A 27428-nucleotide genomic window follows, 5' to 3' on the forward strand; every position below is an offset into this window, starting at 1 on the left:
CAGTACCATGGACTTCACTAGAAGTGCTGATTGTGACATAACCTAGCACTCCAACTGAGAAATTACGATTGTTTTCTAACTTTTCAAGCAGTGTGTCTCCCTTATTTGTAAATAGCCTCTTTTTATATAGCCTTTCTGAGGAAAGTAGAATATATATATTTTTTAATAGATGAACATATTGAGAGATGTGGATAAGAAAGAGCACATAGGAGAACTTAGTTCTTCAATTAAAGTAATTACATTGAAAAAGCCTAGTTTTAATCCACATAGTTGTTAGGACTTACTTTTGATTAAGCAGATTTCATCTAATATTTATATTAAGAACATTTAATTACAGTACCCCCCACCCCCAAAAGGCAGATTCTGGCATGAAAATTTCTCATGTTGAAAGTAGAATTATTATTTTTTATTAATAGAAAATGGTGGCTGTTCACCCAGGAGAAGTGGTCAATATACTCAACTGTTTCACCTTCAGTAAAGACAAACTAGTTGCTCTTGAACTGTTAGCTTCGTAAGTATTTCTTCTTCTTTTTACTCAGAAAAATTTGGAAAACTTTTCAAACGTCTTTTAACTCATTAGTGTATGTTAATGTGTCAGAATTATATTGGTAAATGGAACTAATGAAATGTATGAAAGCATAGAGCTGAATTCTTATATCTAAGTAGCTAGTGTGCTCATTACACATGATTATAAACTTGTAAAATTAGTGGTGCTTATTGAGTTTAGTTATTGTGATTTGGCTGCGTATCGGTGACTTGCTTTGCCTTCCCACTGGGAATAACTTGAGAGGCTTGTTGGTAAATCCAGAGGACGTATGGCTGGATGGGTTTTCCACGCTCTGACAGTGTATGTATTTTTTTGCTTCCTATACACTTATTCTCTCCGGATCTTGTTTTCCTCAATTGTGAAAATAAGGATCTTATCTATGTGGTAGGGATGCAGATTTTTAATACTACAAAATTTAAAACACCCAGCACAGCATTTGAGAAATGATTGTGAAATAAATTTGAGAAATGAATGTTAGAGAAAAGGAACCTACTCTCCTATAATGTATTTATGAGAGTCTACAAATTGCTATGTATTTCCAGCACATGCAGTTTTTAAGTCCCTAATATATTTATAAATGACCACAAAAACACAAATTTAAAATAAAACATAAGATAAAACTTCATTTTTAGATCAACCTTGATTTTTATGCATTTACCACAGGGGTTTGTTTTATTGCCATTAGTTCTCCTGACACAGACAGGGTAGATTTGCAAGAATCTCAAAATAGTGATTTTTTTTGTTTTTAATTTGAAATATTGCTTTGTTACTTTCAAGTAGCCAGATAAACATCATTCAGTTACTATATGTACCATATTTATATAAACATGTTAATTACACTCATCAATCAAAACTGAATAACCATACTCTTCTTGTTACATCATGGAAAAAAGCTTACTCACATATATCTGTGTATAAATGTGTGTGTCCAGGTTCTTAAATGAAAAGCTAAATTGTATTTCCTTGGTAGAAACATTGTTGATGCACAGAATTCTCGTCCCATTGAAGATTTGTTCAGGATAAATATGTCTGAGAAGAAACGGTGTAAGAGGGTGCTTGAACAGGTAATTTCCTCAAGATTGCTATGTAAGTGGCACGTGGTTTTCCTGAATGCTGATGAAAAAAACAGTACCGATCTTATTACTGTGCTAACTTTTGATGAATAACCTGACTGCTGTTCTGTGATGGGTTAATAATGACAGCCCTGCAGTCTGTGGTGGGGAACTAGAGCCTTTAGGGGTGAGAGGGGAACACTGGGGTGTGAAGAGATGGTTTGAGAGTGAGAAGCCAGTGGCGCCTCAGTATGAGCCTCATGGGGTGTTTTTCTCAATCCCTTGGTAGCTCTGCCATGTCTCCAAGCTTTTGTCTTTAATTTTATGTGTTTAGGAGGAACTGACTCAGATGATAAAGAATCTGCCTGCAGTGCAGGAGACCTGGGTTCGATCCCTGGGTCTGGAAGATCCCCTGGAGAAGGAAATGGCAAACCCATTCCAGTATTCTTGCCTGGAAAAATCCAATGGACAGAGGAGCCTGGCGGGCTACCGTCCATGGGGTCACAAGAGTCAGACACCACTTAGCAACTAAACCACCACCAGGAACTTGACTTATTTGTCATCGGGCTTATTTTCATCAAACTTAGAAAAGATGAATAATTATAAGGCTAAATTCCAGTTTGTTCATTTAAAGTCTCTAATAGTGGGAGAAGTCGTACTTATCCAAGTCTAGAAAACTTGATTCGTCATTCAAGGTAGTTATTTCTTAGGATTTTGACAGGTGGAAACTGGATTAGAGGTTAGAAACCTGCTCGAGGAGGGCATGGACTGTTCCCCCAGGAGCTGCAGCCCAGTCGTATTTAGTCCTTGCACACAATTTATAGAATCCATCGTGAAGAGGTCTTTGGGTAGGAGTCTACTAGTTGCAACAATAAAAACATTCGGTTACCATTTAAATAATTCCATTTAAGTGAAGTGATTTTACTTACTAATTTTAGTCATGTTCACCAGTGGAAGTGCTGACTGATGTATGAACAGATTGAATGTGATGCTCTTCCTTAATCCATCCTATTTAGCAGGGCTTCCCAATATCCAGAATGCTAAATTTTGTGAGTTTATTTTATGTTTTTTAACAATCCTCCTCTTTGTTATGTTACAGGCTTTCAAAGGGGGCTGCAAAGCTCCTCATGCGATGATATCTTCTTGTGGAACAATCCCAGGAAATCCGTATCCCAAAGGAAAACCTAGTCGCATCAATGGAATTTTCCCAGTAAGCATACTTGTGTGGCTCCATGTGCAACTTCTTTGTATAAAATTGAACACAGTTATGGTATTTAAAGAAAATGCCAGTTGTTGATGCTTCTACGAAGTAAAGGAATTTTACTATGTCAGCAACATAATTCATAGATTTACCACTGAAAGAAAGCTCATACATAAGCTATATTAAAATATTTCTGTAAAATATACAGAACAACAAGCTAGACAGAAAAGAGAGTGATTTGGTTTTGACTTGTTTTGGCAAGTATTTTAGAAGCACTGATTTACATGTAATAAAGGACTATTTCTCAGATTCTCAGTATTCTTCAAACAGTTTCACACTTGTGTGTTTGGGAAATCCTGCATGCAGTGTCTCCTTTTTGGAGAATCACATTGCATAATCTCTGAGAAGTCCCACAAGAAAGACACTTATTTTTATGTCACCCAGTGTTCCTCAGATTTCTTTATGAAATAATTTTTTCAAAGAATGGTGTATTTTTAATGGCAATGTGACAAATAGCCTTAAAACTTAGTGGATTGAAACAATAAACGTTTAGTGTCTCATGCAGTTTCTCTGGACCAGGAATCTAGGAATAGCTTAGTTTGTTTGGTTCTGGCTCAGGGTTTCTCATGAGGCTGCAGTCATCTGATCGCTTGATTGGAGCGTGAGCCTGAGCTTCCAAGGTGAGTCACGAACCTAGCAAATTAGTGTTGAGGTTAGCAGGCAGGGGGGGGTCTTTGTTCCTCAGCATAAGGACATTTCCATAGTGCTGCTCGAATACCTCTAGACACGGCAGCTGACTTCCATCAGAGCAGGTAGTCCTGGAGACGGCCGGCAGAGGCCATGTTGTCTGTTATGGCTCAGTCTTGGGAGTCAAATGCCCTCAGTTCTGGAACATCCTGTTTGTTACATGGGTCAGTCCTGTTCATGTAGGGGGCTGCACAGGGACACGTAGGAGCTGAGGATCACTGGGAGCCGCCTTGGAAACTAGCTCCAAACTAGTATGTACCACTTAGAACACAAACTGTTGGGGGACACATTGTAATAGGGTGTCAGCTTATTTTCGTCTGTTAATTAGAGCAGTCTCGTGTGAGGTCAGTATAAGCGATCATACTTAATAGGTACAGAGAACACCATTTCTTATTACTTATTTTCAACTGTAATATAAGTACTGTTTTTGATTCTTTGAGCATCAGACACTGTAGCACTGGAGCTGTCTCTGGCTGCTCCTACTGTGCAGTGAAAAAATTAGAACATACTTCTCCTCCTCTGTCTCCCCATGTGTATTGTGTATTTCCTTGAACCTCTGTACGTGTTGTGAGGGCTGCATCAGGATCATGAGCCAGAGCAAGACTGGGGCTGTGCTCCATCCTTACGCTCCTGCCAAGTTATGTTCTTTCTCCAGGGTAGCACAGCAAGGGTCTGGATTTGTTTTATTTTTGCTTTGGGGTTTGTATGGGTTTGTTTTGTTTTTAATCTCAATTATCTTTCCTTCTTTTTCTTTTTTTTGAAATAGGGAACCCCTTTGAAGAAAGATGGTGAGGACTGTTCCAATGAAGGCAAAGGAATAGCCGCACGGATTCTTGGACCATCCAAACCAGTATGTTTAGAAAAGAAGTGACAGAACAAGTCTTGATGCTTATATCTGGTTTTCTGTCTATTCAAAGCATAAATTTCATTTTTTGTTGGGCAGTCTAAAGTGCAATAGAAACTCTAGGAAAGTAAACGGGTTCCTAGGGAAATACACTACAATTGGTTAGCCGTGTTAAAGGCCCCTTTGAGGATTAATGGCATATTGTAAAGGTAGACCAGTTGAACTGCTATTAGTGTTTTTTTTTTCTGCAGCCATATTCAGCAGTTCGCTTGGAGACGTGGAGAGTAGAGAGTTCACTTTAACTAAGGTTGACCTACAAGACCTTTTAGAACACCCAAATGAGATGTCCTTTTCATTATAGGGGACTGGAATGCAAAAGTAGGAAGTCAAGAAACACCTGGAGTAACAGGCAAATTTGGCCTTGAAATACAGATTGAAGCAAGACAAAGGCTAATAGAGTTTTGCCAAGAGAACGCACTGGTCATAGCAAACACCCTCTTCCAACAACACAAGAGAAGACTCTACACATGGACATCACCAGATGGTCAACACCAAAATCAGATTGATTATATTCTTTACAGCCAAAGATGGAGAAGCTCTATACAGTCAGCAAAAACAAGACCGGGAACTGACTGTGGCTCAGATCATGAACTCCTTATTGCCAAATTCAGACTTAAATTGAAGTAAGTAGGGAAAACCCTAGCCCATTCAGGTATGACCTAAATCAAATCCCTTATGATTATACAGTGGAAGTGAGAAATAGATTTAAGGGACTAGATCTGATAGACAGAGTGCCTGATGAACTATGGACGGAGGTTTGTGACATTGTACAGGAGACAGGGATCAAGACCATCCCCATGGAAAAGAAATGCAAAAAAGCAAAATGGCTGTCTGAGGAGGCCTTACAAATAGCTGTGAAAAGAAGAGAAGCGAAAAGCAAAGGAGAAAAGGAAAGATATAAGCATCTGAATGCAGAGTTCCAAAGAATAGCAAAGAGAGATAAGAAAGCCTTCCTCAGCGATCAATGCAAAGAAATAGAGGAAAACAACAGAATGGGAAAGACTAGAGATCTCTTCAAGAAAATTAGAGATACCAAGGGAAAATTTCATGCAAAGATGGGCTCGATAAAGGACAGAAATGGTAGGGACCTAACAGAAGCAGAAGATATTAAGAAGAGGTGGCAAGAATACACAGAAGAACTGTACAAAAAAGATCTTCATGACCCAGATAATCACTATGGTGTGATCACTCACCTAGAGCCAGACATCCTGGAATGTGAAGTCAAGTGGGCCTTAGAAAGCATCACTAGGAAGAAAGCTAGTGGAGGTGAAAAAGATGGGAATTCCAGACCACCTGACCTGCCTCTTGAGAAACCTATATGCAGGTTAGGAAGCAACAGAACTGGACATGGAACAACAGACTGGTTCCAAATAGGAAAAGGAGTACGTCAAGGCTGTATATTGTCACCCTGCTTATTTAACTTATATGCAGAGTACATCATGAGAAATGCTGGGCTGGAAGAAGCACAAGCTAGAATTAAAATTGCTGGGAGAAATATCAGTAACCTCAGATATGCAGATGACACCACCCTTATGGCAGAAAGTGAAGAGGAACTCAAAAGCCTCTTGATGAAAGTGAAAGAGGAGAGTGAAAAAGTTGGCTTAAAGTTCAACATTCAGAAAACGAAGATCAAAAAAAAAGAAAACGAAGATCATGGCATCTGGTCCCACCACTTCATGGCAAATAGATGGGGAAACAGTGTCAGACTTTATTTTTTGGGGCTCCAAAATCACTGCAGATGGTGATTGCAGCCATGAAATTAAAAGACGCTTACTCCTTGGAAGGAAAGTTATGACCAACCTAGATAGCATATTCAAAAGCAGAGACATTACTTTGCCAACAAAGGTCCGTCTAGTCAAGGCTATGGTTTTTCCAGTCGTCATGTATGGATGTGAGAGTTGGACTGTGAAGAAAGCTGAGCAACGAAGAATTGATGCTTTTGAACTATGGTATTAGAGAAGACTCTTGAGAGTCCCTTGGACTGCAAGGAGGTCCAACCAGTCCATCCTAAAGGAGACCAGTCCTGGGTGATCATTGGAAGGGCTGATGCTAAAGCTGAAACTCCAGTACTTTGGCCACCTCATGTGAAGAGTTGACTCATTGGAAAAGACCTTGATGCCGGGAGGGATTGAGGGCAGGAGGAGAAGGGGACGACAGAGGATGAGATGGCTGGATGGCATCACCGACTTGATAGACATGAATTTGAGTAAACTCCAGGAGTTGGTGATGGATAGGATGGCCTGGTGTGCTGCAATTCATGGGGTCGCAAAGAGTCAGACACGACTGAGCAACTGAACTGAACTGAACTGAGCTGAAGGCTGAGGTATGATGGCTGGATTAGTGTTAGTGAAGTGAGAATGGAGCCAGGAGGTAGAGCGTATTTTCAAGGGAGTGATTGGAATATAAACTGAGCAGGAGAAGACAACCTCGTGAGTTGAAGGATTGTACTATGAGAGGCCAACACACAGCCGCCTTGCAGTCCTGGCTGCCCACCTGACAAGAACTTGGGTGGCTGTTGTTTACAGTAAAATAGTCACAGATCATAGTCCTTGCACGGAACCAGCACATTATCCAGGGCTGCCATTAAGAGTGCTGAAGAGAGTCTAGGTTCCTCACTCCAGGGCATCCCGTCTGCTCCAAGATGTAGGTGCCAGCCCCTTCGAGGGGGTGTGTGTGCTCTCTCATCCTCTGCATCTCTGTAGTTACAGTTGCAGCATGTGGCCTAGCTTTGCTTACCTCTGGTCCTCTGGAGACCAGCTCTTTGAATGTTCTTTCATACCTAAGTCCTGTACACTCTAAAATGGAAGATTTGTGGATTCAAACGTAAAAAGACTAAGCTACTGAATTCATAATTCCAGTCTGCATTCTACTAGAGTTGTCAGAATGCCAAATGCCAAAGGAAACAGTGCTTGTTTCTTTCAAAAAGAGAAAAGCGGTTACGATCAAGATGACTTTCCAGGAGGATGTGGGAAGTCCTTGAGTAGCTGAGACTCCAAAACTTGGTGGGTTTTTTGTGTTCCATGGGAGGAGACAGGAATCCTTGGATTAACCTAAACTGGGTCAGAGAAGAATTTGCTGTTCAGGCTGAGGTTGGCCTTTTGTTGGAGATGATCTGCAACTGAAATAAAAAATTAACACCTCTACACCAGACCAAATGGAGTTGAGTTTGAGCAAACTCCAGGAGATGGTGAAGGACAGGGAAGCCTAGCGGGTCGCAGTCCATGGGGTCGCAATGAGACGCACGTGACTGAGCGACTGAACGACAGCAACAGCAGCAGCAGTCTTTGGCAGGATCTCTCTTTGGACTTTAATAGGAGCCACATGTATTAAGCAAAGAAATTTCTCTCCTTTGTGCTATTTGTTAGTGCAGTGGCATTTGATATACTGGAGCATTTTTGTCGTCTTAGACCTAAATGTTTTGAAAGACAAGTTGTATTTTGTTTTGGCAGGAGACGGCTTCCTTGATGTTCTGCTAACTGCTGTACTTTCCCCTCTCATTCTAGCCTCCTTCAACATACAATCCACATAAACCTGTCCCTTACCCGATACCTCCATGCCGACCACACGCAACTATTGCACCAAGTAAGGAGCTCTTTCAGAGTTCACTTTTTTTCCTTTTTGATCTTTATTTATTAATTTGAAAGTAAAGGTTGGTATATATACTCTGGAAATCTGGAGCACTCATGAAATATGCTATGCTGAGCTTTCCTTTGCCCATAGTTGGTTACTCTAGGGTATTGGTCTACAACAGTGCAGAGGACTAAGAGGATTAATATCTCATTTAGGATATTTTCCTTTTGATAAATTAATTGTAGATTTTTTTTTCATTGTTACTTATTTATATAAGCTTTTGCTTATGGGTAAATCATCTTGAATCCCTTTTTTGATAGTTGGTATTCAAAGACATCATTAGTGCATTTAACTTGAAAGGGCCAAGTGTGTGTGCTTGACATAAAAGGCAAATCATACACATCTGGCAGGTTCTGCCCACCGTGCCCTTCAGTGAGTTAGGCCTGGAGAGAGCCTGCACTGGAAATAGAAGTCTCTGCTTGTCTAATTCGAGCTCACTCTTCACCCAAGCCTCCATGTAAAACACAACTGTACTAGATGACACAGTTTTAGAAATAAAGTCGGTGGCTGTGTCAATACAGCTTGAACTCGGAATGATGCTAAATTGTACTTTTTTTTTCTATTATATTTTTATTTTAGGTGCTTATAACAATGCAGGTCTGGTACCGTTAGCCAACGTCATAGCTCCAGGAGTGCCCCCGCCACCTCCATATACTCCTAATCCAGTAGCAGCAGGTAAAATCAGGTTGTTATGGGGTGTTAAAAGGCAATAACTTTCTCACCTTACATTCGGGGGGACAGATGTGTGGTGTGTTATTGTCCTAACAGGGAGCACAGCCCCCAAGCCTGCTGATGGAGCCGAGTGTGTGACATCCAGGCTCCATTAGAGTGGTCTCGGTCCACATGCAACAGATTTCTGTGTGTTAATTTTGTAGCCTGCAGCTTTACCAAATCCACTGATGAGTTCTGGTCGTCTTCTGGTAGCATCTTTAGGATCAGCATCTATGTAGGGTCTTGTGTGTATAGTAAGTATCATGTCATCTGCAATCAGTGACAGTTTAACAGCTTCTTTTCCAACTGGGATTCCCTTTACTTCTTTTTCTTCTCTGATTGCCATGGCTAGGACTTCCGAAACTATATTGAATAAAAGTGGAGAGAGTGGACATCCTTGTCTTGTTCCCGATCTTAGAGGAAATGGTTTCAACTTTTCACCATGGAGTATGAGGTTAGCTGTAGGTTTGTAGCATATGGCCTTTATTATGTTGAGGTAAGTGTGAACATGACCAGGCCGTAGAAACAGGAACCATTTCTCCTGAGTCGGACGCTGACAGGCAGTGGAAGAGCATCACTGACCTGGCGAGCGTCGCTCTTAGGGCACCTTGTGTCTGCCGTGGGGAGGAAAGGCTTGTTAGAAGGTGCTCAGAAGCGCTGAGCCTGCCCACACGCTTTCCAGGCCAGCCTTTCCTTTGGGCCCATTGGGAACTCAGGATATGAAGTGTAAATGTTTTTTTCTATCTTGTCAAATTGTTCCCCCAAAAGACTGCACCTGTTTATACCAGCCAGTGAGGGTATATGAGCATACCATTTCTCACACCCTTTTGAAATGGAATGATAACAGGTTTTTTGTTTTACTTTTGCCAATCTGATAGACTGATTCAGCTGATGCCTTCTTTTGTCTGTCTTTTACAAAAGTTTATTTCATTCAGCTATTTGATTTGACTCTCCTGAATTTTGTCTTGTTTAGGAAACCCTTCCCCAACCCAGAAGTGCAGCAACATCTATATTCTCTAATTACTGTTGTAATGATTGTTTTTAAGTGTATAGCTTTTCATTTACTTGCCATTTATTTCTGTATGTGTGTAGGGTAGGGCTAGAACTGAAATTAAGTTCTGTCTTAATTTACTTTTGCCCTTCCCCAGGATTCAGAGTTACTTACTAAAGTTTAATAAATTCTTTTTTTCTAGTCAGAATGGTTTTGGTGTTTGCCAAGAGTACTCTGATTAAAGTTGCAAAATCTTTTTTCTAAAATCTGTCATTTTATTTCTTGCCCTTATTCACAGTATGTTTTAACCTTAGGGTTTTACATTTTTGTGTAGACAGACAGACAGACAGAGGTTGTGGAAGAAGAGCTGGAACCATGTTACCTTAGTCAGGTATTTTTAACCCTAAGTAGGTAGGCCAGGTAGTCTGGGTCTTCTAAGATTCCTACTCCATCTGGAATTCATTTTCATGTCGGGTGAAGTAGAGGGTTATCTTAATTTTTTTTTCCAGACAGTAGTCGGTCCGTCCATGCCAGCACTGTTTATTAACTAATCTGTTTTCCCTGCTGCTTTGAAATAATACATTTATCTTAAGTTTTCATTTACACACATGGCTCTAATTCTGGGCTCTTTATTCTGTTCCAATCTAGTTACTTTATGTTGCGATGATACTATATTGATTTAATTAGCAGATTTACAGTGTATTCTGACATCTAATAAAGCTAGCTTTCTCTCACTGTATTTTCGTATCTTTCTTACCCACTTTTGGAAATTGATTCTTCCATGTGAACTTTTAAGATCACCTTATGCAATTAGAAAAGAGTTGAATTTATGTATTTGTAGTTATATAGTAATTTGGAGAGATGACTTTTTTATGATATTAAATTTTACCATTTAATTATATATATATGTGTGTGTGTCTTTAAATCATGGCAAGTGGTAGTGTTTTTCCAGGCCTTATGTTATTGCTTGCAGTAAGTGTTTTTTGGGGTGGGGGAGGTTTATTTGAGTTATAGCTGATTTACAATGTGTTAATTTCTGCTGCTTTCAAGAAGATTTTGTAGTTTTCTTCATATAGGTTTTTTTGCCTTAGGTTTGTATCTAGGAATTTTAGAGGAATTTTTTTGTTACAATTATAAATGGATATTTTATTTGTAGCTGCTTGTTACTGATTTCCTATTTTAGTTTTTTCTTTGAAAGTCTCTTCTGGGTATAAAATGTCAGCTGACTTATACTTTACTGAGTATAAGTAAGCTGCCTGCCCTCCCCGCCCCACCCACCCCAGCCTTATTGGGAATTGACCCTTATTGGGTCCACACTTCTTTTTTGTTTTCATTTTTCAGAAGTCTTTTGCCTGTATCTTTATTTTTAATATTATGATATATACTAGAATCTGATTTTTGTAAACCAGTGGGGAAGAGACTTAATAGGGGTTTCAGATATTCATAAAAATTGCATATTTGTTCTTAGTCCTTCCATTTTATTTTTATGCTCATTATTATTCTTTTATCCAAGTTTTTCATTTTTCTTATTTTTGTTTACTTGAATTCATTCACATTGCTTTAAAATTTTTTAAAAACTTTTCTTTCCTTGCTCCTACTCAAACTTAGAATTTCTATCTTTAAATATCACTAGTGACCATCTTCATATTCTTAGTGGTTGTCAGTGTACAGAAAGTAAAAACAGCTGTCCTGCATCCCACCGTTGACTTCCATACAGCCTCTCCTTAATCATCAATTTGTGTCTCTTGATGGAATACATTTTTCCTTCTGTGCCTCTGAACTCATGGCTTCTTAACTTTGTGACTTCTCTTTGATGCCCTGTCCTCATATACTCACTCTAATTTTCTTTTAGTAGAAAATTTCTCTAATTAGCTTTTTCAAAAAGGGTAGAGCTGTAGGATTATAGATGAGAAACCCAATTCTCACTAATTTTCTTTATGAGACCCTTAGTCTCTTTCTATAAACTTACAAAGAAGACATTCCTTATCTTTAGAGTTCACAAATGTCTTTAGTCTTGGAGTTCAGATATTTCACCAGGATATTTAGGTGTGGATCTTATGGTTAATCCTTTCTAGAACTCTGTAAGCCCTTTAGATGTGAAAACTCAAGTCTTTAAAGCTTTGGAAAATTTTGTCTTTATATTCCTTTAATTAATGATATTTTATCTCTTTTTTCTCCTTCTAGTACTCTTATTTTTCAGTGTATTTGTTCTAAGTCTCTTAGCTAGTCATTCAGTACTTAAAAAAAATTTTTTTTGTCATCTTAAATGGAACTTTTAATTTCAACTATGTAATTTAGCTTTCAGTAGTGTTATTTCTGATCTTCACCATTCTTTGCACTTATTAACTTGGAGTAGATTTTTATATCTAAAATCTTCAGCTTCTCTGCTTGTTTTCTTACAATATTATGTGTGTATATATTCTTCATTTGCATTACAGGATTTTAAAGTTCTTTTTCTTCCATTAAATCTCTGGATAGACACTGTCTAAGTTTATTTGTACTCAAGTCCCTTAAACAAGCTTGATCTTTTTTACTCTCTGTGTCAGGGCTTGTGGGTTCCCTTTTTGCACTTTACGCCTGTCACACTGATGCTTTCTTGGGCAGTTACTGACAAGCCACGAGAGGTCATTTGTTTGCCACTGTATCTCTGAATAATGGCTTGGTAAGATGGGTCCTTTCCCATGGGGCTGGAGAGGGTGTGCTTTAGGCTGTTGGTCTCATGGCTTCAGCTCGGGCAGTTCCCCCTGACATCTCCTAGCGTGGGGCCTTTTCTAGAACTGAGTACAGCAGTGGACAGAGCCACTTTCTCGCTGTTTGCTTGGTGACGCACCCACCTTGTGAGATTGGCCCCTCGGGCGGCAGTGGATCCTGCCCTCAGCGCCCACCTCCCCTTCCAGGCCTCCCCTGCACTGTAGGCATGGTGCCCAGCAGTGCTTGTCAGCTTAGCCGGTGACAGTGGCTCCTGTCTGCACTCCTACTGCACTCCCTCCTAGACGCACACCAGGCCTTCCACCATCTTTCCGAAAAGCCTTCTTAAATGAATCTATAAAACAACAGTGTTTGCTTAAAGCCCGATATGGAGAAGTGGTGGGGACAATTGCTCATAATCCTTGCAGTCTTCCTATAGTTACTACTATGATTTTTGTTTATTTCCTTTTTTTTTAATAGGCATATATTGTTTTTCCTAACACAGTATACATAACATATTCTGGATTTTTTTTCTTTTACCCCAGTCTCTGATTATTATGATGGTGAATAATTTGATTAAAGCTGGAAATCAAGTTTTATTTATTTATTTATTTTCTCATAGAGAATGAAGACCTCTCCAGTCAGTCAAAACCTACACAGAATCAAGGTAAGCACCAAATTTGATGTCTGTCCTGGCTGCCTGCTCTGTTTTCCACTGAGATCAATTTGAGTTTGAGTGTATTTGAAATCTTTATGCTTTAGGGAAAGTTCCTGGTTAAAAAATTTAATTAATCAATGCTTGCTAAAAGTGACTTTAAGAGTGATACATTTTATTAGAAAGTGAAATTTTGATGGTGGTACATTTTAAGGACATTGCATGCAATATATAAAATATAATCTATAAAATGTCTATCTTACAGAATCATCTAAGAAAGCTTTGAAATCCATATTAACTGGATTTAAAAATAATTATATGTCTCTGTTGCAGTTTGTAAAACTTTGAAGCCGTCTCAGTGCTATGTGGCATTATATCTGCATTCACTTCACATTGTATGATATTCGAAGCCTCATTTTCTTAAATATATAAACAACATTTCTTTTTGATAAAAACCCTTTTTTGACAAATGCTGTGTCAAATAGATCTTTTAGACTTAGTTATTTCAATAAGTATTCAGAGTAGTGTAATTTAACGTAAGGAAAGAAGAAAGAGTTGACGAAGGGGCAGCAGAGCAGGAAGCGCAACCAGCAGGTGAAGGTGAGGCAAGGCCTCCACGTGGCAGCGGCTCTGTGATGTTTTCCCCTCCCCATAGTGGAGGATATGTGTGCTCAGTAAAGAGATGCTGTCTGCTTTGAGACAAAACCTGGGACCAGTTCTCACGTAGCAGAGTAGCACATGAATCTGAGCATCGCAGTGCACAGGTAGGAATCTTGGGAGAATTCCATTCCCCGAGAATGTGTGGCAACAGTGCTTTTTAGCTGGTAATTTCTAAGGCAGTAGCATAGCAGGGAGGAAAAGACCCTAAGTGAGACGTCAGGACATAATAGTATTTGATCCTGGCTCTGGTACCACCTGGTTTTGTAACCTTGAGCAGCTGATTTAGCTTCTAGCAAAGGGAGATTAAGGAAACTTCAGCCTTTATGCTCAGCTTTGTTAATAGATCTGTTTTTAAAGAGAATAAACAGATTAAGTATCATCAGCACCTTTATTGGAAGAGCACACTTTGCTTTTCCTTTGCTGTGTTATGTTAGCATACTTAAGATTGTTTTTCCTTTTTGAACCATATTACAAAACAAGTATAGTGCTTAAGAACACAAGTATGACAGACCTTGGTTCTGTCACTTCATAGCTGCATGACCTTTTTATCATCATCATTATTGATATCACTGTGGTAAGATCTCTTATTGAGATCTACCCTTGTAACCAATTTTTAAGTACACAGTATAGTATTGTTAACTGGAGGCATGGTGTTGTACAGCTAATTTCTAGAATTCACTCATCTTTCATAACTGAAACTTTATGTCCTTTGAACACCGCTCAATAGCTGCATGATCTTTTAACAAATGACTTAATCACACTAAGCCTGGGATTGCCCATCTCTAAAATGGGGATATCAGTGCCTGTCAGGGTTATATGAGGACAAATAAAATGATGGGTGTAAAGTACTTAGCACAGGATCTAACACATCGTGTTTTGTGGTATTTCCCACAAAAGGAAAGTGTTATTTCCCATGGTATGGTTTTGAGGGGTGGGGGGGTTCATTTTTGTTTTGTTCCACTTTGACTGCAGGCACTGTGATTAATAGTGCGTGGCTTTTGTGTCATTATACGTAAAGCTCTCCAGCAGAGGTTGCTATAAAGAACACTGTGGGAAGCTTGGCTTTCCCTTGCCATCTGTCATTAACTACATGGTCCTCAGCATGAAGTTAAATAAGACAGGGAATTCTCAAATGTTTTCCCCACCAGATGTTTCCCACCCAATGTTAACCTAAATCATTTTTTGGTACATTATTTACAAACACGAAACTAGGCATATATTCCTTGTGCTTCTAGTTTTTATAAAACAAATGGAATACAGAGCTACAAACCTATTTTCATATGTACTCTCAATTTAAAATGATAGTGATTTTCTTGAAACTAGATTACGGCTCATGATATGAATATGGTATGAACTACAGATCTTTTGTGGAGAAGGAAATGGCACCCCACTCCAGTACCCTTGCCTGGAAAATCCCATGGACGGAGAAGCCTGGTAGGCTACAGTCCATGGGGTCCCAAAGAGTCGGACACAACTGAGCGACTTCACTTACTCACAGATCTTTTGAGTTTAATGTTTATATATTTATGTTTTACTATTTGTCGATTCTCCTCCCATATTGATTGTCTAAAACAGCTGTAAAATTTGTTCAGCCCAGTGCAGCACCCTTTGGCCATCACTTAGTACAAATGCATTACGTGGATGTGGGCTTCCTCCATTCTTGTCCTGTGGTCCTTTCTCCATCTGTAATTAACACAGTGCATCACTTTATGGACCATGTCAGCTTCCTTATGTCCAGAGTCTTTATTATGCGTAGATTTAAAAAGTGAAGTCTTAGTCCATGAAAAGGTCTTTCAGTTGATTATCACTGCAAAGGGAACATTCTCTATTTACAACTGAAACAGACTTCAGTGTGAATATAGCATGGACGGTAGGTGTCATTATGACATTAACTACCTAAGTCTTGCATTCCATTTGGCACCAACAAGATCAGAAGCTAAGGTTTTCATTTATTGATTCAGGAGGGAATCCCAGGCATTCCCAAAATGCTTGTATTATTTGTAGAGTTTATCAGAATAGAAGTACTATAGAAGTTTTGAGAATAAGTCTTTGGGTGGGTTTGAGAACTGTAGCTGAAGTAATCGTGAGGTATCCAGCGCAGCAAACACTTAACTAAACACGTAAATGCCAGGCCCTGGGCTAGGTGTGAAGACTAAAGATGAACTTGATATGGCTTTTGCCCCTAAAGCCTAGGACAAACCAAGTAAAGTTAGAGGTTAAGAGGAGTCAGTATGAGAAAGTGCTTGGGGGAAAATCTGTAGAGATTTTGGTAATCAACTCCCACAGTGGCAACCAAGAATACTGCAGAGATGGCCTGAGTATACTCGATCACCTTGTGTGCCTCTAGAGGGGATGATGTCCTGACAGCTCTTCAGAGAGGAAATGACTTGTAATACTGCTCTAGACAAGTAGCCTGAGAGAAAGTACACCAACACTAATCACAAAATAAATTCTTTGAATTTTTTTAAAATTGGGAAGCTAGGAAAGGAAAGTTTTATTTGCTCACTTGTCAAGGCTTCCTCACTGTGAACGGGAAGGCTGTGCTGATCAGAGTCCAGAACTCTGCAGGATCTAACCGAGGCTGCCTGGTGAAAATGGAATCCAGCAATGTGTACACTGCAGTAGCCTCTTAAACCTGTCATTGGTTTTTCTTTGACATCTGTTAAATATTACATAAACTTTTATCCATTTTCTTTTGAGTTAACATTTGAACTCTCAGCCGTGATGATAACCTCTTGCCTCTCCTCCTCTTCCAACGCAGCATTCTCCACCCCAGCCAGTCAACTCTTTCCCCCGCATGGCTCCAATCCCTCGACACCCGCTGCAACTCCGGTTCCTACGGCTTCCCCCATCAAGGCAGGAACTCATCCATCAGCATCGGCCACCGCCAGCCTCCCAGGGATGAACTTGGCGAATACCGTCCTTCCTGTGTTCCCGGGGCAGGTCTCCGCCATTCACCCGCCTCAGCCCATGACGCCGAATCCCACGGTGATCAGGACGCCTTCGCTGCCGGCCACCGCAGTGACCTCTGTCCACAGCACCACGGCCACGCCCGTTCCTTCCGTGTTTTCTGGCCTCGTTCCCCTGCCAGGTCCTCCCACCCTCCCAGCCCCGGCCCCTCAGGCCACGGCTGCGCCTCGGGCCACTCCGCCTCGGGCCACTCCGGCTTCCAGTGAAACGTTCACCAGCCTCCCCTTCCCCGCCCCCTCTACCGCTGCCGCCACCAACAACCTCAACTCCGCTTCACTGTCGTCGGTTTTCGCAGGGCTCCCCTTGACCCTGACGCCGGCGTCCCAAGGCGTGTCCAACCCGACACCCTCCGTCATCGCCGGGGGCTCGGCTCCCGGTGTCGCCTGTCCCCTGGCTGTGAACAGCCCCCTCCTGTCCGCCCTGAAAGGCCTCCTGACGTCCAGCGATACCAGCCTCATCAGCTCCTCCGCCCTGCCTTCCGCGGTGACCAGTGGGCTGGCCTCGCTCTCCTCCCTGGCCAACCAGGGCGCCGACCTCCCGGGCTCAGCCCCTAACAAGGGCTACGGGCCACCGCAGGTGCCCACGCCGGGCCTGGCGCTGTTCCCCGGGCTGCCCTCGCCCGTGGCCAGCGCGGCGGCCTCCACGCCACCCGCCCTGCCCACACCCGCCGCCCCCTCCTCGGCCTCCTCGGGGCTGGCCGCGGCGGGCTGCGGCTCCTCCGCCGCCCACCCGCACGGCCCCGCGACTCCCGCCGTCACCACCCTGCCGGTGGTGGTCAAGACGGAGCCCACCAGCCCCAGCCCCACGCCCTCAGCCTTCAAGGGCCCGGCCCCCGCCGCCGCCGTGGGCGCGCTGGGCCTTTCCGGGGCCCTGGGCCGGGCATACCCCGCGGCCTCGGTGCCCATCAGCCTGCCATCCTGCCTTAACCCCGCGCTGCCGGGCCTCCCGGGGCTGAGCGCGCCCCTGACGGGCTCGAGTGCCCTGCCCGCCCTGCCCCTGGCCCCGCACGGCTCCTCCACACCCATCACCCCAGTCTTCACCGCCCTGCCTCCATTCACGTCTCTGACCAGCAGCTTCCCCCTGGCCGCCACCCCAGCCCTCAACCCCCCGGTCTCCGCGCCCGCCGCCCCCGCCTCCACCTCGGCGGCGCCTCCGCACCCTGGCCCCGGCTCCGCAGCGCCTGCGCTCCCCGGACTCTCGGCCCCGACACCTGCTTCGGCGGCCGCGGCCTTCCCCCTCAGCCTGCCAGCCGCCGTGCCCTCACTCTTCTCCGTGGCACAGGGCCCACTGCCGGCCTCGGCACCCTCCTACCCCGGCTTCTGCGTCTCCAGCGCCCCTGGGGCCCCCGCACTGCCTGCCTTCCCGGGGCTGCAGCCGCCCGCCACCGGTGCCGCCACTGCTCCGTCTCCAGCGCCCGTCCTCCCGGGCTTCGCCTCTGCCTTTAGTTCCAATTTCAACTCGGCTCTGGTTGCGCAGGCCGGGTACGTGCATGGTCTGGAGAGAGGGGAGATGGTTCTTCGCACGACTGATCGTGCGTGATCTCGAAGTTAAAATGAGTCAGAAGCGAATTGTTGGCCCAAAATTATCTTTTTCTGGGCCGACACTTAAAAGGGCTTAAAATGTTTATCTTAACCTGTTTCTTTTTGAGATAAATGTATAAACTATCAATGCCTGCTCAGATAATCAGCAGGGATTCCCTGGTGGCTCAGATGGTAAAGAGTGTAATGCGGGAGACCCAGGTTCGATCCCTGGGTCAGGCAGATACCCTGGAGAAGGAAATGGCAACCCCCTCCAGTATTCTTGCCTAGAGAATCTCATGGACAGAGGAGTCTGGCCCAGTACAGTACATGGGTCACAAAGAGTCGGACACGACTGAGTGACTTCACTTTCACTTTCAGATAACTTTTAAGATTTGCATTTGGTGATTTATGTTGACAAAACAGCAAAACATAAACTCACTGAATTCAGAATAATAGACTTGATAATGGAAAGTAAGTTTTACGTCAGTGCGTAAGACTTATGTGAAACATTTTTAATTCCTTACAATAGAGAATTTCTAGGATGTTTTTTAACATCTTAAGATAGTATTTGACAGATGTAGAAACAATAGCTTTTATGTCTGTCTTGCATGTTGACCCATTCTCTCTGTTTCAGCTTATCATCTGGACTTCAAGCTGCAGGCAGTTCAGGTTTTCCAGGCCTCTTGTCCCTCCCAGGCATCCCGGGATTTTCCCAGAACCCCTCACAGTCATCCCTGCAGGAATTGCAGCATAATGCAGCTGCACAGTCAGCATTGTTACAGCAGGTGAGCAGCCCTGCCTGGAGCAAATAAGGATGGTAATAGGTATAACATAGCTTCTGTAGTGATAACCTTGCCATACAGGTAGTGGTATTCCAGCACTGACCCAGAATGGCTCTTAGCAGAATGTCTGGAGATTTGATGATGAATTCCCTCTCCCAAATCTACAAATTATCCTTGTTTTCCTTCAGGAGAGTAACAGAGGTGGTAGAATATATTCATCTGTGTGTTTTTTCTGCTTAGAGACTTTTAAATCTCAGTCTGGAGATTTTTACATACAGAATCTTTAGATGTAACAGTTAAATTTTAGCTTGTCTTCTTTAGTTAAAGCTAAAGTAGTGGACCATTGAGGCAAATTTTCTCCAGAAAACCTGTTCTTTTTTTAAAGAATGTTAAACACTTTAAAGGCATTTCTATGCACCTCTACCATCTGAAGAAGTCTGAATGTTTCTTAAAAATTTCAGGAGACTGAACAGACTTACCTTGCCCCAGCATTTTTTTTTTTTTTTTTCTTTTAAAGAAAGAAAAAAGTGGGACTGGCCAAAGCAAGCACAGGCCTGATGGAATTTGGCACTCTGCTCACCTGTGTGTTCTTCTTTCTGTCAGGTCCACTCAGCGTCAGCTCTGGAAAGCTACCCAGCTCAGCCAGATGGGTTTCCTAGTTACCCTTCAGCACCAGGAACACCATTTTCTCTGCAGCCAGGCCTGTCCCAGAGTGGGTGGCAGTGAATACATTTTAACGCATATCCTCCTGCAGAGCAACGTGAGAATTGCCCGAGGACCGCAGTGAACCGTCTGACAAATGTGAAGTTGGCCAGAAGTCAGGAAATGGGGCTAAGGATGATCCTGGGGAAACTGTGATAAGAGTTAAAAAAAAAAAAACACAGTTGCATTCTTTAAAAATGTTTTTAAGTGTGAACACTCCCCTATGTAAATATACTGATGACAAATTGTACAGAGAATAGTATTTTAAAAAGTGTTTGGGGACTTTTCACCTGCACCCTATGACATTTCGAACGGTGTACGTGAGCGGTGTAGGGGACTACTAGAGAGGATGTTGAACTCTTTCTAGCCGAATACAGCCTTAACTCTGCCTGTGCAGCATCCACTGACAGACGTAATGGTCGTGCCTCAGACTTACAGGTTGCATGTGGCCCTGGGGGAGTTACCACCCTTGATACGCTTAAGTGGTTCCTATTAGCATCGCTGGAACTCAGTATCCATATTCCAGATATATCCACAAAAGGGAACTTGAGACCCACCATTATTTTTAACCCCTGACATTAACAAACATACATGTACTGCTGAATTTAACCCAGTGTATTTCAGGTAAGTGAAAATGGTGCTTCATATAGTCCTTAGAATGACTTTCAGGTGTTTTCAACTAAAAACATAAATATATATATCCAGAACTACTTTCTTACAGAAATACAAGTAAGGCCTGTGATAATTTGCCTTCAAAACATATTTCTTAATCTCAGCAGTATCCAAATGTGAGTGAGGAACATTGGACTGACCCTTGGGCCACCTCTATTACTCATTGTACTCTGGAAGCTCTTGGTGAATGTTTACAATCATGGGATGTAGTATTTCTATTTGTACTTAGAATCAAATGCTTATCTAAAATAATGATGTGACAACAGATAGAGAAGACTTGGCTCTGTTAGTAAATATGCAGTGTGTACTCTACTTAAGGACCTGTGGTAGTATAACATGATTGAATGTCATTAATTTAAGTAAAATAACTGCCACATTCAGGGGGATCGGGGGAGTAGCAAGAATGATTTCCAATCCTGTGATTAAAAGTATGAACTATAGAATCTACTGTGGTACATTTCAGCATCTAGAAGTTTTACTTTTATAAAGACGGTGTCTAGAAGATGTTGCTAATGTATTTTCCTTCAACATGGGGAACAAACTTTTTAAGTATATTAATAAATATTCCTGTATGGTCAGTTTTTAACAGTTTTTTAAAATAAACTTTATGGATACAACAGATTTTATGTGTTTTATTCAGCGCTTGGATAAGTATTTTAAGTTTTTGTCTTGGAGCTAACATATAGGACATTTTTGTCTGAATTTAGTTGGAAGTCAGCGTCTACTACTGATGCTCACTTAACACCTCACGTGAATGTTGAAACACAACTAACACTTGACACGGACTATTTATGGCTGTAATTATCTTCCAGCACAGACTAGAAGTTGTTATTTGTTCTTTTTGAGTCTACACTGTGTGTGTGTGTGTGTGTGTGTGTGTGTGTGTGCGCGCGCGCTCAGTCACTCAGTAGTGTCTGACTCTTGGTAACCCCATGGACTGTAGCCCACCAGGCTCCTCTGTCCATGGATATTTCCAGACAAGAGTACTGGAGTAGATTGCCATTTCTTCCTCCAGGGGGTCTTCCCAACCCAAGGATCAAACTTGGGTTGGGAAGTTTGATCATAATGTGTGTCCTGCATTGGCAAGCAGATTCTTTACCACAGCACCACTGGGAAACCCTCATAAGTTTAATCTTAAGCTTTACACTTGGCTTGCTAGATGGGTCTCATCTGCCTTTATAAAGTAGTGTCCCAGAATTTTAGAGAAGACTTAACATCAAATCAAGTTTAATGAGCCTTTTTTGTTTTTAAAGGTAACACAATAGTAGTAAACAATGTCAAATTTGGTTCAATTAACATATGAAATAATAGACAATATAAAGTAAGTTGAGAAAAATGATCAAAGTTAACATATCCCCAGGGTCCTTGTACTCAGGAGGGACTTTATGATAAATGTTTAACTTTTAAACATTAGGCCCAATAAAATTTTATGATAAGGGTTAAAAGTTGTGTTTTTAACTCCTAATTGGTGAGGAGGAGAAAATAGAATAAGAAAAAATCATCCAGAAAGAAAGCACAGCAAAGTGGAAGAAATAAGCACACAGCAAGGTGTTAGTTAGCTCTGATTGCCTGTCTGTTGGTTTCACAACAGTGAAGACAGAAAGAAAGAAGCAGGCTCAGATGATTTTTCAGGCAGGTTCAACTGAACAGACTCTTGCAAGAAAATAGAAAAACACCCCTCAACACATTCTTATAGACATTATAACCTTGAAACAAAAACTGAGGCTGGAATAGTGTGAAAGAAAAATGTAAGTCAACCTTTTTCAAGAAGAGAGTAAAACATCAAAACGAAATACGTGCTACATAATGAAGAAGAAAGTGAAGTCGCTCAGTCGTGTACAACTCTGTGATCCCGTGGACTGCCTGCCAGGCTCCTCCGTCCGTGGGATTTCCCAGGCAAGAATCTGGAGTGGGTTGCCATTTCCTTCTCCAGGGGATCTTCTGGACCCAGGAATTGAACCCAAGTCTCCCACATTGCAGGCAGACTCTTTACCGTCTGAACCAGCAGGGAAGCCCCATGAGCTACATATACAGAGCATTATTCTTAAACAATATGATACACCACGATCAAGTTGCATTTACATGAGGAGAGCAAGGATAAAGTAACATAGAGCTAAAAGTGTGAGACTTCCTGGTGGTTCGTGGCTCCCACACTCCCAATGCAGGAGCAGGTTTGATCCCTGGTCAGGGAACTAGATCCCAGATGCCACAACTAAAGATCTGGCGTGTCTCAGTGAAGACTGACAACCCCAAGGGCTACAACTAAGACCTGGGGCAGCCAAATAAATATTTTTAAAAAGAAATCTTAAAGTGCAATTCAACACATCAGCAAGTAGAGAAAAAATTTTCTCAGTCTCTGTAAAAAAAAAAATCTGATAAAACTTAATCACCATAATGTTTCACATACACACAGCAAACTAGGAAAAGGAGGAGACTATCAGGTAAAGGAATTATAAAAGCATAACACACAGTTTTTAATTATACAATTTAGAAATATCCTTTTACAATCAGAGACTGATCAAGTAAAATGCATTTCCTCATTTTACTAGCATCCTAGCTTGCATAGAAAGGTACAGAAAAAGAAGTAAATGGTATAATTATTGGAAAGAAATATATGCTTCGTGAGATTTACAGATTGTTATATTCAAAAGTCAATCCCAGTTTCAAATATGAGCAACAGCAGAAAATCACTGGATCTCCAAAGAAGTCCTATATGTATATTATTTTAAAAACTGTAAAAGCGAGAGAACACAATTATGGATTGTGGTTATAGGGAGGTGGGGTGAGACTTAGGAAAGAATATTCAAATAGCTTGTGGTGTTGGCAATGTTCTCGTTCTAAGGTTGGATAGTATATTCATTGTTCATTTTATTCAATAAATATACACATACATGCATGATATATGGAGAAGGCAATGGCACCCCATTCCAGCACTCTTGCCTGGAAAATCCCATGGATGGAGGAGCCTGGTGGGCCGCAGTCCATGGGGTCGCTAAGAGTCGGACACGACTGAGCAACTTCACTTTCACTTTTCACTTTCATGCATTGGAGAAGGAAATGGCAACCCACTCCAGTGTTCTTGCCTGGAGAATCCCAGGGACGGGGGAACCTCGTGGGCTCGTGGGCTGCCGTCTATGGGGTTGCACAGAGTCGGACACGACTGAAGCAACTTAGCAGCAGCAGCATGATATATAATTGCATATATTATTGTTATAATATTGTATGTATTATTTCACATGCATCATAAAATTTGCATAATTAAAATGTCTATCCAATAGAATAGTTTCTAAGGGGTAGACTAATCTGTGGGCTGGGTGTTCAGGTAGATCCCTTTTGTGCTCCAAGATGAATGTTCAAGGAAAATAAAATTTAGTGCTTCAGGGTACATCATCCTGTCTGTCAAGAGTAGGAATAGAAATAAGATTTATAAAAACTTAGCTGTCCTACGTGGGGAATATTGCCAATATTTTGAAATAACTGTAAATGAGAAAGTAGCCTTTAAAGATTGTATAAAAATAAAAAATTTTTAATTAAAAAAGTGAAGTATATGGCTGTGCTACATGTAAAATAGTGCCAATTTTTATAATAATTATAAATAGGAAGTAACTTTAAAAAATTGTATTAGCAATCAAAATTTCTTTAATTAAAAAAAAAAAAATAGCTGTTCTCATTTCAGGACTTTCCCTAGCCAAGGAATTGACAGAATGAAAGTTTAGAACCACAGAAAAATCTTCATCAGAAGCATGTTACTGCAATTCTCAATCTGAAGGAGAGAAAATTCCATGAACTGGAGCACAATGGTTTCTATTTTAAGCAAAGGGAGAGGAAACATTGCAAATGGGCTGTTTCTTTCGTTTCCTGAGACTCTTGGTTAGGGACTCAGCTTGTCCTAAATGTTTCTTAGTTGTTAAAATCATTCTTGCTTTCGAGGCTGAGATATTGGAAACATTTTGCAGGAAGAAGAAAAACAGTTGCTTAGTTATCTTCCAAGGGCAATGTGTTTGCCCTAAATACTCGGGAGGCTCTCTACAGCTCCCACCAGGGAATAATTATTGTTACAGTTGTTTGGAATCTTGCCCCTTAGTGACTGGCGGTGCTGGCGTAAGTGCTATTTGGCCAATATTAAGGGAAAATCTAAAAAGTTGAAAAAGTTGGCTTAAAGCTCAACATTCAGAAAACGAAGATCATGGCATCTGGTCCCATCACTTCATGGCAAGTAGATGGGAAACAGTGGAAACAGTGTCAGACTTTATTTTGGGGGGCTCTAAAATCACTGCAGATGGTGACTGTAGCCATGAAATTAAAAGACGCTTACTCCTTGGAAGGAAAGTTATGACCAACCTAGATAGCATATTCAAAAGCAGAGACATTACTTTGCCAACAAAGGTCCGTCTAGTCAAGGCTATGGTTTTTCCTGTGGTCATGTATGGATGTGAGAGTTGGACTGTGAAGAAAGCTGAGTGCCGAAGAATTGATGTTTTTGAACTGTGGTGTGGGAGAATACTCTTAAGGAGATCCAACCAGTCCATTCTGAAGGAGATCAGCCCTGGGATTTCTTTGGAAGGAATGATGCTAAAGCTGAAACTCCAGTACTTTGGCCACCTCATGAGAAGAGTCGACTCATTGGAACTGAGTTGACTCTGATGCTGGGAGGGATTGGGGGCAGGAGGAGAAGGGGACGACAGAGGATGAGATGGCTGGATAGCATCACTGACTCGATGGACGTGAGTCTGAGTGAACTCCGGGAGTTGGTGATGGACAGGGAGGCCTGGCGTGCTGCGATTCATGGGGCCGCAAAGAGTCGGACGTGACTGAGAGACTGAGCTGAACTGAACTGAAGGGAAAATCAATTTAGAAATAGCTAACCCGGCACTTGCAAAACACATTGTTTTCATGACTGTGATGGGGCATCCCATTTGGAGGGAAAGTGGCTTCCTATTGGAGACAAAGACTGTCTATGACCTAGTCCCAAGAAATGATGGAAACAGAAGTTTTCCTGTTGCTCTTAACATCAGAGGTTAGTCCCAAAGTGGAAGTGACATAGTGATCAAGTAGAGGCCAAGAGGAAACAGTGGAATCTACAGATGGATGGTATAGGAGGAATGGACTTTGAGTTTTCAAATGTGCAGCAAACTGGAAAAGCATTAGACAAAGGCAAGAAGAGAGGTGATAAATGTTTGGACACACCTATCAGTCAAAGGCTTCCCAGGTGGCGCTAGTGGTAAAGAATCCACCAGGCAATGCAGGAGAAGCAAAGCGGTTCTGTCCTTGGGTGAGGAAGGAAGTAGGAAATGGCAACCCGCTCCAGAATTCTTGCCTGGGAAATCCCATGGACAGAGGAGCCTGGAGGGCTACAGTCCCTGGGGCCGCAGAAAGGTGAACACACAGCATAGCAATCAATGACTCAGCAATCTTCTATCCAGACGATGCTGTGAAAATTAACCCAAAATTCTCATTTTAGAATGAAGACAGCTGAGTCCTGAGAAATACAGCTTAGTTCCCACTCATGGGAATAATGGTTATCATGTATTAATGCCAGTTATTATTCTGAAATTTTTTTTTTTTTTGGTCTGTGAATCATGTGGGATCTTAGTTCCCCAACCAGTTCCCCCACCAGGGATCGAACCCATGTCCCTGCAGTGGAAGCATGGAATCCTAACCAGTGGACTGCCAGGGAAATCCCTATTGTGAGTATTCTCCATGTACTATTTCATATATTTCTCACACAGATGACCCTGGTAAAGACAATCCACATGCCCATTTTACAGATGGGGGAGAAAAACACAAAGGGGTTAAGTTACCCAGTGTCACACAGTTAGTTCATGGTAGAACCAGGATTTCTTTAAATCCAGGCAACATGAGCGCAGAGCCTGTTTCTTAACCTACTATGACTGTAACATCATTTCCACACCAAGTCATAACCCAGGATGTATGAGGAGCATGCAGAGGACAGGAGTCTAAAGCAGAATGTCTCTGACTGTGCGTGTGCTTGTGTGTCTGTTTTAATCTGTTTCTGGTCCCCAGCCGCCTTTTCTTAAGTTCTAATATTCCATATTAATTCTTATAATTACAATCTGTGGATGACAGCCCTGCATGGTTATTACTGTAATTTGAGTTTGTGGAGAAGGCAATTATGATTATCAAGCAGTTGGCAAAAGTAACCCACAATCTGGGAGGTTTTTTCAGATGAAGTTGCTAAGAAGAAAATAACTACATGTTTGGGAAGAAAAAAGACCAGGAAAGTTGAGATGAGCTGGGAAATCTCAGAAGTTGTTTTGTATTGTTTTGTTTCCACAAACAAAATATCATTTGGAATATTGGTATGAGAAAGATGAACATCAGAAAATTAGAAGATTAGTGTTTTGGGTATTGGAATGAGTGCAAAATTGCCCTTGTTTCCAAGTCATATGATGAAAGAAGGACTCCTGGGGTAGGAGCCTGGGAATCTGGATTCAAGAAAGAGCTTTACAATTTGGGAGCTGTTATCTTTGATAAGGGCTCCCTGATGGCTCAGTGGTAGAGAATCCACCTGCAATGTAGGAGAGATGGGTTCAATCCCTGGTTAAGGAAGATCCCCTGGAGAAGGAAATGGCAACCAACTCTAGTATTCTTGCTTGGGAAATCCCACAGACAGAGGAACGTGGCAGGCTACAGTCCATAGGGTTGCAAGAGTCGGACATGTCTTAGCAACTAAACTACCACCACCACCGTCTTTAATAAAGTACTTATTCATTCATACAACAAGTGTCTGTTGGATGATAGCTATGTGTCTGCATTGTTCTAAATGCTAGAGGTGCCATGGCAGAAAAAAAAAAAAATAGACTCAGTTATTCCCTCATAGAAGTTACAGTGTACAGGTCAGGAGTCACCATTTTCTGTAAAGGGATAAACAGTAAATATGTTAGATTGTGCAGGCTATACAGTCTCTAAAAAGCAACCACTCAACTATGTTATGGCTGTTTAGTCGCTAAGTCATGTCCAACTCTTTTGCAACCC

The 27428-nt window shown here is 41.8% G+C and overlaps 1 protein-coding gene across 2 annotated transcripts in view; it reads left to right on the forward strand.

The window, feature by feature from the left end:
* PROSER1 (proline and serine rich 1) overlaps positions 1–21053 on the forward strand; it is a 31709-nt gene extending 10656 nt beyond the window's left edge. For both annotated transcript variants that reach the window (XM_027557357.1, XM_027557356.1), the window contains 10 exons: positions 417–511; positions 1518–1611; positions 2699–2809; positions 4314–4397; positions 7955–8033; positions 8661–8756; positions 13094–13138; positions 16548–18237; positions 18911–19061; positions 19662–21053. In XM_027557357.1, the coding sequence (XP_027413158.1) occupies positions 417–511; positions 1518–1611; positions 2699–2809; positions 4314–4397; positions 7955–8033; positions 8661–8756; positions 13094–13138; positions 16548–18237; positions 18911–19061; positions 19662–19784 (2568 nt within the window). In that variant the 3' untranslated portion in view covers positions 19785–21053. The remainder of the gene's footprint in view (positions 1–416; positions 512–1517; positions 1612–2698; positions 2810–4313; positions 4398–7954; positions 8034–8660; positions 8757–13093; positions 13139–16547; positions 18238–18910; positions 19062–19661) is intronic.
* The last annotated feature ends 6375 nt before the right edge of the window (positions 21054–27428 follow it).

This window comes from Bos indicus x Bos taurus, chromosome 12 (assembly GCF_003369695.1).
Source record: "Bos indicus x Bos taurus breed Angus x Brahman F1 hybrid chromosome 12, Bos_hybrid_MaternalHap_v2.0, whole genome shotgun sequence".
Taxonomy (NCBI): domain Eukaryota; kingdom Metazoa; phylum Chordata; class Mammalia; order Artiodactyla; family Bovidae; genus Bos; species Bos indicus x Bos taurus.